This window comes from Pelodiscus sinensis, chromosome 1 (assembly GCF_052426305.1).
Source record: "Pelodiscus sinensis isolate ZL-2025 chromosome 1, ASM5242630v1, whole genome shotgun sequence".
Taxonomy (NCBI): domain Eukaryota; kingdom Metazoa; phylum Chordata; order Testudines; family Trionychidae; genus Pelodiscus; species Pelodiscus sinensis.
Window position 1 is genome coordinate 95,094,938 of NC_143052.1, and position 17,021 is coordinate 95,111,958.

At 49.7% G+C, this 17,021-nt stretch overlaps 1 protein-coding gene across 1 annotated transcript; it reads right to left on the reverse strand.

Moving 5' to 3' along the window:
* Nucleotides 1–510: 510 nt before the first annotated feature.
* NCF4 (neutrophil cytosolic factor 4) lies at nucleotides 511–16,469 on the reverse strand. Its single transcript, XM_006133801.5, has 10 exons — nucleotides 16,234–16,469; nucleotides 14,519–14,603; nucleotides 11,846–11,999; nucleotides 11,256–11,326; nucleotides 10,583–10,710; nucleotides 9,356–9,413; nucleotides 6,062–6,160; nucleotides 3,069–3,199; nucleotides 2,892–2,957; nucleotides 511–1,197 (listed from the first exon to the last, which is right to left on the reverse strand). Exons 1-10 carry the CDS (start codon nucleotides 16,263–16,265, stop codon nucleotides 963–965), a joined length of 1,059 nt encoding a protein of 352 aa, XP_006133863.1. The 5' UTR covers nucleotides 16,266–16,469; the 3' UTR covers nucleotides 511–962.
* Between the last annotated feature and the right edge of the window lie 552 nt (nucleotides 16,470–17,021).

The window sequence follows — 17,021 nt, forward strand, 5'->3', positions numbered from 1 at the left end:
TCCAAGCCTGGTAGGTGTGGGTGGGACAGCTGGGGGAAAAGCAGGCCCCTCTTCCCTTGCAGATGCTTTGCAGCAAATTGTTGCATCATGTGGGACCAGCAGGAAGGCGCAAGCACTAGAGCCCTTGGGTGCTCTTAGGAGCCGTCAGACAGGCCAGCTCTGAGCAGATCCCAAACTACCATTTCTCCTCCCTCCCATCCAGGGTGTGACACCCTCTTAGCCACTATGGTTCTTCTCCTCCCTCCTGACGGATTCATTCCCATTTGGATCTACATTTTGTGGAGTGCACCTGACACCAGAGCACCATGCAAAAGCTGAGAACCTTCCTGCCCCCTAAAAGCTGTTGCTATAGGATACTGGGTGTAGACAGGCAGGAACAGCTTGTTCTAAGAGCTCCAGAAATGATCCTCCTTGGAGCAGCCTGGGGAATCCCAGGAGCCATTCGGGGTCCCCGAGCAGCCTTCCTGCTCCCTTTTGTGGTGTTCAGTGATTGCCCAGTGCAGAAGGTGCTAGACTGAGCTCTGCTTTATTCCAGGACCAGTGCCAGTCGGCCCCATGCCAACAACTGGAGCTTCTGCTTCACTCCGCCCACCCAGATCTCACACCGGGGAGCTCACCCCTTAAAGGCACAGTACAGAATAGCACATCTTCTCTTTCCAATCAAAACAACACTTCAAACCCAGCACTAACACACAGGTACAGCTGCTTATCGCCAGCTCACTATCTGCTTTTACTCACAATGTCCATTGAGTTTGTGAGGTGCCTGGAACTTTGGGCTGACACCTCAGCATTTCTGCTCCCACAGGGCAGTAAGTCCACTTGGTCGGGTTGTTCCATGTCCGGGGGCACCCTTGTCTCACACCGGGCTGTGATTGTTGCTTGTCTCAAGCCTAGCAAAAAGAAGCAGTCAGTAGAGTGGCTGGAGGGGTGCAGTCCCTTGCTGATACAGCTGCCTGGGGCTGTCACCGTGCTTTCGTTGCTAGAGGACGACTCATGCCACCTCCTGGGCTGATGTTGTAGACACTGAAGTCATCTTGGTGGGTGATGTGCAACTTCCAGGGGAAGAAATGTTTCTCGGAGGACCATCTCCTGCCCTGAGACACCATGAGTTTGACATCCTGGTCAGAGAGCAGACGGATCAGGTCACCCTCAGAGTCCCGGTAATTCAGAACAATGTCATCACGGTTAAACTCTCTCCTAGGAGAGGAAAAATGGATTAAACTCTGGGGTCCGAACAATGCAAGGAAGATGCTAAGCGTGGATGTACTAGAGACAGCAGCCCTAGAATGAGAGCAGACCCAGCTTTGTGAAGTTATATAACCCTGCCCCAGCTAGTGAATGAGAGGTGTCAGATCATTAACAAGAATTTCTGTATCTGCTGTCCCCATACTATGCGGTGTATTAACATTATACTGATATGAAGCTGAGGCTGGGGTCTCTTTCCCTCCACTCGAAAACTGCCCTGCTCAGGAAGGGGCCTGGACATCTTATTGGAGGATCACCACTGAGAAGCCATCCAAACTGCAATCTGTAGCCACCCATGCTGATAACCTCTCAACTTCTGGCCTAGCCAATGGAACAGTGGGAATTCTACGCAAGGGCCTACGTGGGGGTGGGACAAGAGCAACTGAGAGGAGCTGGAACTTCCCAGTGGAGCACATGGGAGGGAGACAGAGGTCTGCCTGAAAGCAGGATGGTGATCTGTGCAGGACTGAGCCTGCCAGTGAGTCCTAGAGTCTCAGAGCTAGAAGCAATGACTAGACTCTGCCCAGGCCCAGCTGGCTTGGAAGCACATGGGAGTGGGACCCAGACACTGGGTCCATTCACAATAGACTGGGGACCATATAAAGTGCTACAGGGCCAGGTTATGACAACTGCCAACTCCCAGGGTCACAGGGAAGTGTATGTCAGGCTAGAATAGTGGGATGGCTGGACAGACCCTGACACAGCCAGGAGTGGGACAAACTCAGGAAATACGCCTGGCAGTGAATCGCTACATCCAGTAGTGCAGGGGTGGGCAATATGGGGAGCCACTCCAAGATTTTGAAAAGTGGTCGAGGGCCGCACTCTTCCATGATATTAATGGAGAAGATGCGGGGTCTGGGATGGAGATTGGGTGCAGAAGAGAGCTTGGGGTAAGGGATTGGGGTGCAGGAGGGAGAGTGGGGTCTGAGAGGGAGTTTGAGTGAAGGAGGCAGTTGGGACCTAGGGGAGGGGACAGAGGTGCAGGAGTTTGGGTTGTGGCCTAGAGAGGGGATTGTGATCTGGGGCAGGGGATTTGGGTGCCAGATCTGGCAGGGGATATGGGTGCAGGAAGTGGGCAGGGGGGTTGGGTATGTTGAGTAGGTGCAGAGAGTTGGGGAAGGGAGGGGCTGGGGTGCCAGAGACAGGCTCTGGCCAGGAGACTTACTAGCCAGCAGTCCAGCCAGCCTGCCTAGCTGCTGAGCTAAATGCTTGCAGAACTTAAAAAGTGTCTCAGCCAGCCTGCCTGCCCCATGCCTGAACAGACTGCAGGGCCATGTGCTTTTCTGAATAACTAAGGTGGAGGGGAGGGAGGTGTGGTGCTTTCTGTGCTTCCTGTTATTCAAACAGGCAGCTCCCATTGGCCAACTGCTGGCCAGAAGCTGGCCAATGGGATTGTGCTGGGGGTGGGAGTTATGCCTTAAGCCTTCCCCCCTCCCCTTTGGGGTCACCGTTTTTAAAAAGAAGCAGTGCCACAGCCACTTTTGTAAGCGGTGTGCAGGGCTGCGGGGCAAGCAGGGAAGCCTGCTAGGGTTCCCCGTTGTATCTGTGGACTGGATCCAGTGGCTTAGCGGGCCACATCTGGCTCACGGGTTATATTTTGCCCAGGCCTGCAACAGTGCCTATACCTCCATCTGTCTGTGCTGTACCTCATTAATCCCAGGAGGTCCATGAGCAAAGGGGTGCTGTTCAGGTCCTCTTCCACTGTTATATCCCTAAAAGAGAGAAAAGACAGCATCACGTGACATGCACAGAGATGATCCCTGATTGGGCTGCAGGAGTCAGACCATCTTTCCAGTCGTCACCCGAAAGCATCATCTCATTACCTGATGATGCTGACAGTGTCATCATGGAAATAGCAGCGCAGACAATTGAGAGTGCTCTCCTCCTGTGGTAAGTCTTTAATGATCGACACAAAAGCACCCGGGAAGATTCCAGTGGCATCATGGACAGTTCCCTGGGACAAGAGGAAGGAAGGCAATGATAAAAGGGGAACTGTTTTTGTTACATGTGATCTTCTGAAGATGAGCACCAGAAGTCCCCAGATGTGGTCATGTGAGAATGGCCATGATGGGTCAGATGAATGGCCCATATGGTCCAGTCTCCTGTCTCTAGCAGTGCCCAGGGACAGTTTCAGAGGGAATGATGAGAACAAGGCAATTATTGAGATGAAAGCCATCCTCTGTCATCCACTGTCAAATTATGGCAGTCAGAAATTTATGGACACTGAGAGCATGGGGTTGCACCCCTGGCCATCTTGGCTGATGACCCCATCCTCCATGAAATTATCTAATTCTTTTCTGAAGCCAGTTGTACTTTTTCATCACATGCCCTAGAAGTGAGTTCCACAGATTAACTGTGCGTTGTGGGAAATACATTTGAACCTCTGTAATCCGGCAAGCCTGGGAAACAGGGCATGACAGACTATGGAATTTTTTGGATGATGCAGGGTGAGAAAGTGCATGAGGGGAATGGAGATGAGCACTTACTTCGTGTCTTGCTTTTGGGGACACACGGCTCTGCACCCGTGGGGTTCCAAGGCATTGCCCCCTTCCCCCTGCTATGGGAGCAGCAGGGAAAAGCTTCCATAGCAGCACATGGCTGCATTGCTGTTCCCCCAGCTATGGGGAAGGGGGAGCAACAGCATGCAGAGCCACTTCCTCCTTCCCCTGCCAAAGTCCGTACTTCCTTTTTCCCCCCCTTTAAATCTGCTGTCTATTAATGTAATTGGTTGACCACCCCGACCCCCAGTTCTTATGTTCTGTGAATAGGTAATTAACACTTCCCTATGCACTTTCTCCATGTGTTTCATGATTGTATAGACCATATCATCCCTTAGTTGTCTCTTCAGTCTAATCTTGCCTCATTTTTGTTGCCCTTCTCTGAAGCTTTTTCAGATCTAATATTTCTTTTTTGAGATGGGGTGACCAGAATGGCAAGCAGGATTCCAGGGGTGGGCATGCTATGGATTTGCATAATGCCATTATGATGTTTTCTGTCTTATTATCTATCCCTTCCTTAATGGTTCCTAACATTCTGTTCTCTTTTTTGACTGCTGCTGCATTGAGCAGATGGTTTCAGAGAACTATCCATGAGGATATCCAAAAGCTCTTTCTTGAATGGTAACAGCTAATTTAGACCTTCTGTTTCTATGAATAGTTGGAGATATGTTTTCCAGAGTGTGCATTACTTTGCATTTATCAACACTGAATTTCATCTGCTAACTTGTCACCTAATCACCCCGTTTTGTGAGATTCACAATCAGCTTTGCACTTCAATCTCTTGAATAATTTTGTATCATTTTCAAACTTGTCACCTCACTGTTTGCCCCCTTTTCCAAATCATTTATGAATATGCTGATCTGATCTGGTCCCAGTACAGCTCCTTGGGGGGATCTCGCTATTGACCTCTCTCTATTGTGAAAATTGATCATTTATTCCTATCCTTTGTTTCCTACCATTTAACTCGCTACTGATCCATGAGAGGACTGTCCCTCATTATCCTGACTGTTTACATGTGGGACCTTGTCAAAGACTTTCTGAAAATCCAAGTGTACTATATCAAGATAAGGAGATGTGTGTCATGGGCATGAGTTGATGTCATACCTGTAACAGGAATATTGGATTGGGTGGCTGGCTACAGGAGGACTGGAGTACTGTACGATATATAAACATCAGATACTTCCCCATGAAGGCTCTCCTCTTTTAGAAAGCAGTGATACCACAGCAGCTGATATCCCACATGATCCTGCAACCCATTCTCATAATTTCATCATAGTGCCCAAGTTCCCCCAAAATAAGGCAGGGCAGGCAGGGATGGAGTACAGTGTGTCACAAGTCATGCAAACACAAGACATTGCATCTGAACAGTGGTTTCCTTCTCATTTCTATGGCCTGCAAGTGTTCTATTCACATCTACATATTCCAGAGTTCATTATAGATAAGGAGCGTACATGTGAAAAGCCCAAATGTCAGAGGAGAAGAGACCAGATATCCAAACAGAATCCAGAAAGGAAGGACTCTGGAATAGATGCTTGGGCCCAGTTCCTCAAAAGTATTCAGACCAGAGGTCCCTGTAAGCTGAGTGCTTAGCAGCCAGTCAGGAGAGATTCAGATGCTGCCCAGATGATTAGCTGAGTGCCCACAGCCTCCCACAGCTGGCAGGATGTGTTTCTATTGGTGACGCACATCTGCACATGCCTTGGTGCACATAAAATTTATTCCACACATGGATGGAAAAAAATAGAGAGGGCATTGATTTAGACTTCTAAGTTCCATTGAACTCACTGGAAGTCAGGAGATGAAATAACTTTGAGGATCTGGGCCTTAGTCTCTAAGGGTATGTCTACACTGCCACCCTAGTTCGAACTAGGGTGGCTAATGTAGGCATTCGAAGTTGCAAATGAAGCCTGGGATTTAAATATCCCAGGCTTCATTTGCATCTTGCCGGGCGCCGCCATTTTTAAATCCCCATTAGTGCCGACTCCGTGCCTGCGGCTACACGCAGCACGGAGTAGGTAGTTCGAATTAGGCTTTCTAATTCGAACTACCGTTACTCCTCGTGGAACTACCTACTCCGTGCCACGTGTAGCCGCGGGCATGGAGTCCACACTAACGGGGATTTAAAAATGGCAGCGCCCGGCAAGATGCAAATGAAGCCCGGGATATTTAAATCCCGGGCTTCATTTTGCAACTTCGAATGCCTACATTAACCACCCTAGTTCGAACTAGGGTGGCAGTGTAGACATACCCTAAAAGACTAATGCTGGATGTACCTGCCTGCTCAGAAACTGGCATGACCCTAATAACTTCAGTCTTACCTCTAGCCAGTCTTTATTGATCCTGCTGAGTAGATAGATCAAGTCTCCCTTCTTGAAGTTCAGCTCCAGGGTACTGGTTCCAAGAAAGTCAAACAATGCCTGGGGAAAGTAATCACCATTCAAATGATGAATTCAGAATTCTAGGATCCTGCTTTCCTGTCCTGCTAACCCATGGGGACTGGCTACTTCCGGTGCTCACATTCTTGAAGTACATTGCGTAAACAGATTCCTGCTGCTCAGAGGCACACTGAGTGCCCAAGCAATCAGGAAAGCAGTAAGAGTTGGAGCATCGTGTACTTCCAGTCACAGATTTCAAATGTTTGTGCGAAGCCAAATAGGAAATTGAACCCAAAACCCAGAACCCTCTGCTCCTTTCAGATATTTAGAATAGCAAATAAAGACTGAAAGCTCAGAAGATGGAGGATAGATACCAGATCCCCTCTCGCCAGGGATAGGGTTGCCAGATGGTTTAACCAAAAATACCAAACACCCTTCCCCACTCCCTCCCTCCCCCCAAAAAAAAACACCGGGAAAAAAATCTATTGAGAAAAAAAAGGGGGGAGACCAAAGTTGTTGAGCAAAAAAAGTACCCTAAGAGTTGTTAAGCAAAAAAATTTTTTAAATTGTAAAAAACAGCATGGCCCCTTTAAGAAATTCTTTTGAGTCTTTTTGGCCCTAATAGGCTGCCATCCACCATCTTGTCTCCCTGCTCTGTGTTGGACAGCTCCTCTGCGGAACCCAGTAAGCACCCGGGATTTTCGCCTCCTGGCCGGGAAAAAAATCAGAAAATACCAGACATTTTAGGTGTCTGGTATTTTCTGAATTTTTTTACTGGATAGGAGGCGAAAATACTGGACTGTCTGGGTCAATACCGGACACCTGGCAACCCTACCCAGGGATGGATATAAATAGCTCTTTTAATAAGCTTTGATAAACCTACAGTAACTATTATCAGAAAAAGGGTATAGATGCAGTGGAGAATGACTGATGCAAGAGCAGCTGTCTTCAAGGGAACTCAAAGCAACTGAGCCCATAGTTTCTAATTGCCTTGCATTGAACATTCAGATTTGCCAGAGAGAAAACTGTGGCCTACCAATTTCTGCATTTGAGACAATTCCAACCTGTTAGTGCCCCAGAATGCAAGTGTGCATCCGCAGACAAGGCCGTTTAAGGGCAAAGTCTGGATGGAAGCTCTATGTTGCAGAACACAGTCTGGGGGACACTTTCCATGGCGTTTCCCCTTGTCTGTAGCCTTTCCTGTGTCTTAGAGAAACAAAAGGATACCCAAACAAAAGACAGGAATATACCCATATATTCCAATCTTAGGCCCTGTGACGGGGGGACTCACCCCTGCACTCTCGGCCCCAGGAGCCGAGGCCCCGCACCCTGTGCAGCCGATCAGCTGGTGCTGGGAGTCAGGCGCGGCGCGGCGGCACAGGCAGAGGAGCCGGGGGAAACCGGCACAGCTGGCGCACATGCGCAGGGCGGCCCAGGAGATAGCCGGGGGGCACTAAGACCCCAGGGCGGCAGGGCGGCCAACGGAGGGGCGGGCCGGACGCCGAGCGGGGAATTCAAAAGGGCGGCGGGAGGAACAGGAAGGGGGAAGGACTGGGGAGAGGAGGGGAGTTTCTGCTCTCAGCCTCCTCCGCAGGGCACACCAGAGACTCCGTGGGAGGCAGTGCGGCACCCAGAGCCAGAATCCCAGCACTCAAGGCGGACGGCCGGACCAGGGAGGAGCGGGACGGGACAGCGCAGTCCCGGGCCAGTAGCGGTCGCCGGGCAGCTAGTTGGGGGCCAGTGGCCCCGCGATCCAGGGGACGACCGGAGTGGACAGCAGAGTAGCAAGCTCGGTGGGAGCCGACAGCAGAGAGAGGACCGTGGGAGCAGTGAGGTAGAGGCCGGGAGCAGGGGCAGCTCAGGACCCATTGCGGCCAGGGCTCACAAACTGGGGGTGCCCCAGGACTCCTGAACGACCAACCCAGTTACAGGCCCCAAAAGCAGAGCTTAGTGGATCTCACAAAAAGGAGCTCCCAAACCAGCTTCAGAGTGCAAGTGTCTCACATAACGGAAATAACCACTTCCACTCAGGAAGACTCTGAGCCAATTCTGCTTACTCAAATAGGAAAGTGCAGGATTTCAGACACATGCCCTGGAGAGTCCCGTCCTCCTCCCCCCAACATACACTTCCTTCCTGTAATTAACAGAAGGGATTGCAATCAGCTTTACAAGGACCCAAAGGAGCCTGCGGCTATGGGCGTCAACTCTTCATTCCTAAAGCCGGGAAAGTTTATTTTTAAATCAGCCAGAAATATCCAAACCGCCATCAAATGACAGATTCAAAATCTTGTGTCAAACAAACATTTTATCCAATTCAAGGGGCTGGGTTGGGAATAGAACCTTGCCCTCTCCTGTGTTCTTCTCCATCCTTTTCCTTGGCATTTCTTATTTTCCATTTAGCTTCCCTGATGCAGAACTTATCTTTCCCCATGCCCCATTTGTCCCTGGGCCTATTCACTCTGTAAGTGTTCCCCCTTTAAAAATGTTGCAGATTATTGGAAAGTTCTCCTCTTTCTCCCCACGCTACACTCTCCTTGAGATCTGTTGGCTGACACACCCAACAGTTGGCTGATTCAGTCTTGTTCTATCTATTTCTACCTTCCACGTTTTCTCTCACTCCATCCTTTCCCCCACCCTTTCACATTCTCTCCCCGCTCCCCTTTCCGCTCATAAGAGCTTCCGTCTCCCAACTCGGGTCTTCCAGGGTCAGAACAGGAGCATCATGTTGTTTCTTTTCATTTGTCCAGTCCTGGGGGTGAGAATGCTGCAAGCCCTGATACAAAGCACTTAAGCACATACTTAATTTACTGCACACAATAGGACTTACATACATACTTCTAGCTAAGCATGTGCTCAAGTGCTTTGCTGAATCGGGGCCTGAAAGTGAGTCTGTGGGTGTCCCCGTCCAAATGCAGACATGCTGGCAGTGAGTTCCCTATGTTCAGACAGTTCTGAGATTCAGCTCATACTGATCCTCCAATAAGCCCCTGTTATTCAGGTGAGAAGGGGAGACCATCTATATATAGTTTCAGTCCTCTGCTTCGCCCCACCACTTGTCTCTCAGGCCCTTCTCCTCTCTTGCTCTGGAGTAAAAGGAATTTCTTACTTTGGCTTATTCCATTTTCCCTCCTCCCACAATGAACCTCTCCTAAGAAAGCCACAGCTGTAATCAGAGAGATCCCTCAGTGGAAATGCCCCCTTGTTTACAACCTGCTCCCTGCTGCACATAATACCCACCTCAGCCCGTGGAGCAGCCAGGCGATCAAAACCACGCTCTTGGGGTGAAATGCTTTTGCTGCAAAGGAAGGAGACAAGAAAGTAAACACCCCTCTCTAGTGACAAAGCAGCTCAGCAGCACAGTCTTTGCTTCCTCACCATCTAGGAGGCAGGTGTCGAGGTGATCCAAGACACAAGTCACTTTACAAAGTGCCAGAGAATCTGTGCATGACATGCAAGTCGAGCAAATAGACACAGACATGACGCCATTAACCTCAGAGTTCTTAGTTCTCATGTGTCGCAGCAGCAAACTCTCCCTGATAAAGCCCTCTGCTGACCACAGGGGGGAATTAAAACAATGAACCTTGGAGGAACACCTCCCTCCTGCTGTGCTGAGCAGGGAAGTCAGATTTGCCCTGGGGAATCTGGGGGGAGCTAGTTAGTTCCAGTGTTCCCTTTAAGCTGTGCGCTTACGTGACCACTCAGGAGAAATTCCAATGCTTCCCAGCTGATTAGCAGAGTGCCCACAGCTAGGTTTTGTGTTTCTATTGGTGGTGCACAGCCACACATGCCTCAGTGCATATAGAGAAAATTATTCTGCACGTGGATGGAAAAGATTAGAGGAAACATTGGTTAGTTCCCTTGAAAAATTTCAGCCTTAAGGATTGTGTTAATTCAATCTAGGCATCCTGCCATCCCCACACTCTCTCTCTCTCTCTGCTGGGCTTCATTCTCCTTTCTTTGTTCTTCCCAGCACAGTTATCCAGTGGGATAGTGCTGCTCTGTAGGATAGTCCCCTGCTCAGGTGAGGTATGGGAACCAATTGAGTCTCCACATTCATTTAAGATCTGATCCAGCTGCTGTTGAGGTCAATGGCAAAACTCCCATTGAATTCAGTAGGCCTGAGGCCTGACCTGCCCCCTCCATACCCAGCTCCCTATGACACCAGCCATACAGAGTCACTAGTGCAGTGAGCAAGGCCCCATTTTCAAGCAGTGCTAATGGCCTTCCAGCATTTCCCGTGCCTAGATGGAATGTGCTCTGGATACTGCAGAGTTTTTAGCTATGGGGAGTGGGAAAAGTCTAGGTTTCATAGCACAAACAGGCAGTGGAATAGGACTTGCCTGACTCATTTAGGACACACACTGTGAATCCCCAATTCCCTGTCCCCAAGGGGCTTGGCACAAGGGGTCTGACGCCCTCCCCTCAAGCCAGGCTGAGGCAGGAGAAAACGCATCTGAGGCTTACACTCGTCGGGTGCGTGGGCGAAGCCGCCGCAGCCCCCGCGGCACCTGCTCAAGGTCAAACTCTGACTGGTAGAAAAACAGCCGTAGGTCTTCATCCATCAGCACCCAGCTGGGCAGGCAGAGCAGCTTCTGTAGCAGGGGAGACAAGGGAACAGAGTAGCAAGCAGTGTGGGAGAGCCCCTGTGTGTATTACTGGGGTAATGGAAACACCTCTCCAAACTACTGACACACGGAGGCGTGTGTCAGAAATCCCTCACTAGATGAGACAGGGTAGAGCGTTCATTGCTGGCCTTGGCCAATGTGTCGCCTGTGTGTCTGATTTACTCCAGGGATGTTCTCCCTCTCCCTGCCATCCTCCCACCCCAGAATCATAGTGATCCCTGTGGGGAGAGGGCAGACCCAGGCCGTGGAAGGTTCCCCACCCACTGCCTCTCACTCATTCAGCTGCTGGGGTCCCAATCAGTCACTCATTTAATACAGGGGCCATAATCAACCTGCACACAAAGGAGTTCTCTCCCCAGTGTTATGGTGTGCGTGGGGTGTCTGGGTGTTTGTGAGTGCCATAGAGAGCACCAAGGACCCCCTGCTGGGAGGAACACAGCTATCCAAGATGATTTCAAATGGTAACTAGCCAAACTATGGACTCTATATGGCCACAGCTACTGTAGCTTTACCTTCATGTACATATTGAGGATAGGGATCCGGCTCTCTGCAATCTCCTTTTTTGCACCAACATAAACCTTTCCTGGAAAGCATAAAACCAACAAAGCATAAGAGATACCAAAAGAAAATGGGAAGGTTGCAACATGTCCATAGCATCCAGGACAAGAAATACAAGCAAAAGGATTTCAAGTTCCCACCTTTCCTGTCCTCTGCTGGAGGAGATTCCCCAGCCAATGAACCAGCACAAGCAGTGAAATTTATATATATATATATATATATATATATATATATATATATATATATATATATAATTTCTTACAGGTACTGTCTTATTGCAACCCAGGTCCCTACCAGCTCTTTAAATAGCTCCCTGCTGGCTTTTGCCACAGCTCTGCCATCTTTTGCCAGAGCTGCGCACCAGGGTGCACCTGCTTACTTTCACCTCTGCCCAGCACAGGTCTCTACAACACCCATTGCTGAGAACGCAGCCAGTACTCCTGTACCCTTCCCTACAGCAAGCCCCACTCAGAGGAGCTAGGACTGGAATAATTAGTATCAAGGATGTCTGGGGGCAGGCACAGGGCTGCATTTGACAGCCTACCTGGCAGCATGGGGAGGGTGAAGGCAAAGATGTTGCTTTTGTTCTCTGTTCCATATCTCTCCTCTAGCTTGCCATGCAGGGCGTGGAACTGACGGTAACGGCGGAAGATCAAGTATCTGCCACTTCCTTTTGTCTTCACCTCAATGACAAACACCTGAAGGAGAACAGGGAGTGAGGATCACACAGATATATAAAATTGCAAGTGAGGCATAATGCGGATGCATACAGCCAGCTATCCAGTGTCTGAGCTGCTTTCTTAGGAGACTGGAGTAGAAAGTAAGCCTTCTGTTAAAAACCTGGCACACTTTTGGTTGCCATAAAATAATAACCCCATCAGTCTGATTTTGCCTTTGTCACCAAGTTTCCCATGGATCAAGTCTCTGTGGTTGTTTCCTGCCATGACCAGCAAACCTGGGAGGATTTGAAAGTCTCAGAGGGGTAGCCATGTTAGCCTGTAACTTTAGAAACAACAAGAAGTCCTGTGGCATCTTAGGGTATGCCTAAATTACGTCTTTCTATTGGCAGAGAGATGTAAATTAGACATGTCAAAATTGCTAATGAAGTGGGGATTTAAATATCCTGTGCCTCATTAGCATAAACATGGCCACCGCTTTTTTTCGGCTCAGAGCTTTGCCAAGAAAAAGCAGCAGTCTAGAGGCTGATCTTTTGAAAAATATAGCCTTTTTCAAAAGATCATGTAAACCTCATTGCAGGAGGAGTAACAGTTAATTCGAGGGAAGGGTTTTGGATCGGACTACCGCGTCTACACGCGGCAAGTTAAATCAAGCGATCGGCATTTCAAAATGGCGACCAGCTGCGAATATGCTAATAAAGCGCGGGATATTTAAATCCCACACTTCATTAGCAACTTCGGTATGCTTCATTTGCCTCCCTAGTCCAAACTAGGGGGCAAGTGTAGACATACCTTTAGAGACTAACATATATAATCATGATCTGAAGAAAAAGCTTCAGGAGATAGCCAAGTTAGTCTGTAACTGGAAAAACTTAAAAAACAACGAAAAGTCTAACAGCACCTTAACGACTAACAAAACATGTAGATGGTATCATGAGTTTTCATGGGCACAACCTACTTCTTCAGTTTTGCCCACAAAAGCTCATGATATATATATTGTTGTAAGTTTCTAAAGTGCCTCAGGACTACTCATTGTTTCTGGGAGGATTTGAGGCATTTGATAATGCTAACAATAATACTTTACTCTCATAGAACCCCTTTTCATCGTATTGCCATTTGACACAGGGGGACATTAATGCCCCAAGAGGTTAAAGCCAAGATCTTCAAGCTTGGGTGCCTTGAACATCTTATATCCACATTTAGGCCCCTAATTTAGGGTCCTGCTGTTCAGAGGTGCTAAGCACTCATAATGTTTGCTGATTTCAACACACATTCTGGCCTAGAGGGACCTGTCAGTGGTCACCCAGCAAGTCAGCTGCAAAGCAGGAACAGTAGCCAGACCTCTTGATTCCAGGTTCCCTGCTCTAACTACCAAACCATACTCTGGCCCATTTCCCAAACAGATTGGTTGGCTGTGATTAATGGATGGCCTGACCCCCAAGCACTGAATCCTGTGCCAAGTGTCACCCAGATACTCCAAGGAGAGTTAAGCTACAGCAGCCAGAACATTTTACAGCCGAGTCTGAACCCTACAGCCCCCTGTGGGAAACTGGTGTCTTAAGACCTTTGGTGAGAAGAGTCTACCCAGAAGAGGGCACAATGAGCAGGCTCCATCCAGAACTCACTCTTTACTCATCTCATGCCCCTCTTTTCTCCTTCCCTCCTGTTCTCTTCCTTGAAGCTCCATTGATTCACTCTCCAGATCTGACATCCTCTTCTGCGGAGGAGGGAGCTTCCTAATTTGCACGTGCCAAGAGGGGCTTTTCCCTTTCAGACTCTCAATCCCCATCGCATCTCCTAAACAAGGCTATGGAAAGACTTAAGAAACAGGCAGCGCCAAAAAGCCCATCACTGTCAGGCCACGCCCACCAGTACTAGGCTTGTTGGGAGACACCTGTGACAGCCACCTCTCCACTCCAGAGGAAGGCAGGTTCCACATAGCAACGCAGAGGCTGTGTCTAGACTACATGCCTCTGTCGTCAGAGGCATGTAGATTAGACACATAGGCAAAGGCAAATGAAGCCGCGATTTAAATGATCGCGGCTTCATTTGCATTTACATAGCTGCCGCGCTGAGCCGACAAACAGCTGATCAGCTGTTTGTCCGCTCAGCGCGCTAGTCTGGACGCTCCCCTGCCGACATCAAAGCCCTTTGACGGCAGCCCCGTTATTCCTCGTGGGATGAGGTTTACCGGGGCTGCCGACAAAGGGCTTTGATGTCGGCAGGGGAGCATCCAGACTGGCGCGCTGAGCGGACAAACAGCTGATCAGCTGTTTGTCCGCTCAGCGCGGCAGCCATGTAAATTTAAATTAAGCCGCGATCATTTAAATCGCGGCTTCATTTGCCTTTGCCAAAACAACAAATCTACATGGCTCCGTTGACGGAGCAATGTAGTTTAGACGTACCCAGAGACCAGAAAGGGCTAGATAGGCAGCAGGACCATGCCTACCAGCATAAGGCCAGGCAGGTTGCATCCTATTTCCCAGCCCAATGCTGGGCCAGTCACACCTGAGAGCACCTCGCGGATGCCCCTCTCTTACATAGTAACTGGAGAAGCCACTCTTCTCTTGGACATCGGCAATGTTAGCGGAGATGGGCACGTCGTTTGGAAGCTGGTCAAAGTCACTGAAAGGCAAGAAAGAAAAAAAAAAGACTTGGGTTATTGCAGATGGGGTTGGGCTTTGGTACACACAAGCTCACAACTCCATTAAGCTCTGTGTTCCAGGTAAGCTCTGCAACCCCATGGCTGATCCTATCTCCCTCGCAGGCAGTAAAGCCAGGGAGGAGAGGCAGCATCTTGCTGCAGGCACCAGAGGCAAGAAGAAGGCAACTCATGACTCGATTTCTATGTTTTTGGTTGTCTGGGGTCCCCCACAAACTACAAGGCTGATTCTAATACCAGGGGTGAAGAACCTTTTTTGGTTCAGGGGCCACTGACCCACAGAAAAATCAGCCAGGGGCTGCACACACGTGAGAAGTGAAGAAAAAAATCACAAACCCTCACTGACATGGGCCCTAACCAAGAAGCAAATAGACACTCCCCACATTCCCCTCACACACCAGAGCCTACAGGGGCCCCAGCTAGTAGATTTTGTGCGCTCCAGCCCCGCTGTGGGATGGCGAAGGGCTGGAGTGCTAGTGTAGCCTCCCCAATACTGGAGGGTGGTCCTGAGCCTTGTGGGCTGGATCCAAGCAAGCCAGGGGCTGCATCCAGCCCCTGGGCCTAAGTTTCCCCACCCTTAGTATAGAACTCTGAAGTCTGATTTTTAGGAGCACTGAATATATATACAGTAACACCAACTGACATCAGTGTGAGCTGTGGGTACACCGGGAGTCTTCAAATCATCCTGAGTAAAGGAGGTGGGAGCAGGGACTCTGATCCTTCTGCTAAGTCCACTGGGATAGTATATAAGCCAAGAAAGTTCCCAACAATAGCAGGACCATTCCCCTGCTTACATTAGGATAATACCTATAGACCAGCCTGAGGCAAGCCTGGGTGTCTATCTCACTTTTGTCTGTATACACAATAAATAGCAATAGGCTCACAGAGCTGACCAGATCCTTTTCACTTTCTTTTCAGACCCTTCTCTGCCCGACCCTTTTGACCTAAACAGAGATGCACAAAGTCACTTTGCCTCACCTGTGAGGGCTCGCTCTGCATTAATCCTCAAGGAAAAGTGCTGGAGGAGGAAGTGTAGGAGCAGCAGGAATGGGAAGAAGGTGGTTTCCAATTCTAGTATATGGAAGTTTCCCATTCCACAAAGAGTATGGAAGGGGGATCAATTTACTCTTCCACCGTCAGACTCTTGAACAAGGGAGCCTCCTCTGGCAATGGAGAGCCCATCCAGAAAGGTGTTGTGGGTAGAAGTTGCCCACGACCCTTTGTCCCACTGGAGTTAGTCAGTGCCAATCCAAACTTGGGAGGCACCACCACCTGCTGTGGGAGGGAGGTGGCAAGAGCAGCCGTGGGACATGCCGATGCTGAGGAGCCTCCACCGCAGTTTACAGATACTCTCCTGTGGTGGAACTGCCGGGAGGACAGAGAGGCAAATATCTGCTGTCCTCGGGATGTGGAGCCTTCCATGTGATAGCACAAAGGGGCTCGTTCCTATTCAAAAACGTACACAAGGGAAGCCCAATATTTTGGTGGCTGCAGTCACACCCAGCCAGTGTCTCGTGGGGCCCTGCTAAGAGACCTGTGTCCTAGCAAAAGGGAGGAGTAGAGTGTTCATGCAGTAGTGTCTGGGGAACTCACCTCTTGTCGCGCAGCTGACGGGGAAGAGACATCCTTTCAGCTCCTTGGAGTTCAGGGGAGCCGCGGAAAGGGCCAGCCCTTTCTCTCCGTTTTTCCTCAGGCAGTGCAAGCGGACTGGGAGCACCCTCTGACTCTGTGAGTCTGGATGTACTGGGACTTCTCTGCAGGGCCTCAGGGATTTCACTCTGAATATGTCAGCGTTAGCCTGTCGTTTCCTGCTCCCACCAGATTGAGGAAGTGCTAGCAAAAGAGTGCCGGTAAGATGGGCAGCTTTGTGATTGCAGCATGTGTGGCGAAATTGCCCCGCCCTCCTCCCCCCTCATTAGAGAAGTGAGAGACAGATCGTCAAAAGGAACAACAAGCCAGATTCATTACGGCCAGACACTGCACAGGCACTGCAGCTCAGCCCCTGTGCAAAGGAACGGTCACACGCTGCCAGGCTGGGCTGGTGGCATTTTACACTCTTTGCACCGGTATCCTTGCCAATCGAGTGCAGCGTAGTGGGGGAAGCAGGCCTGATAAAAACCCCAGGGCAAGGCTGACTGGCACTGTGCAGAAATCTGGATGGCAAGGCCTGGCAAAAGGCAATCCAGCTCCCCACTCCCAGCATGCCTCCCTGGATAATGACACATGCAACCCAGAGAACAGAGCTGGGCCTAGGTTGGTGTGGCTCTGTGTGAAAAACCAGTTACTCTGTACAAAAAACTTTGTAACTGTTGTTCTTCGAGATGTGTTGCTCATCGCTATACCAGCTGAGGTGCGCGCGCACTGCATGCCCGACTGCCGGA

What these genes read in the sequence shown, in the direction of transcription:
- NCF4 (XM_006133801.5), bottom strand. Translation starts at nt 16,265, where the DNA reads ATGTCTCTTCCCCGTCAGCTGCGCGACAAGAG. An exon ending in CACCCTCCCCATGCTGCCAG is followed by an intron (nt 11,327 to 11,845) that starts GTAGGCTGTCAA and finishes TATGCTTTCCAG; the next exon opens with GAAAGGTTTATGTTGGTGCA. An exon ending in CGCCCACGCACCCGACGAGT is followed by an intron (nt 9,414 to 10,582) that starts GTAAGCCTCAGA and finishes CTTCCTTTGCAG; the next exon opens with CAAAAGCATTTCACCCCAAG.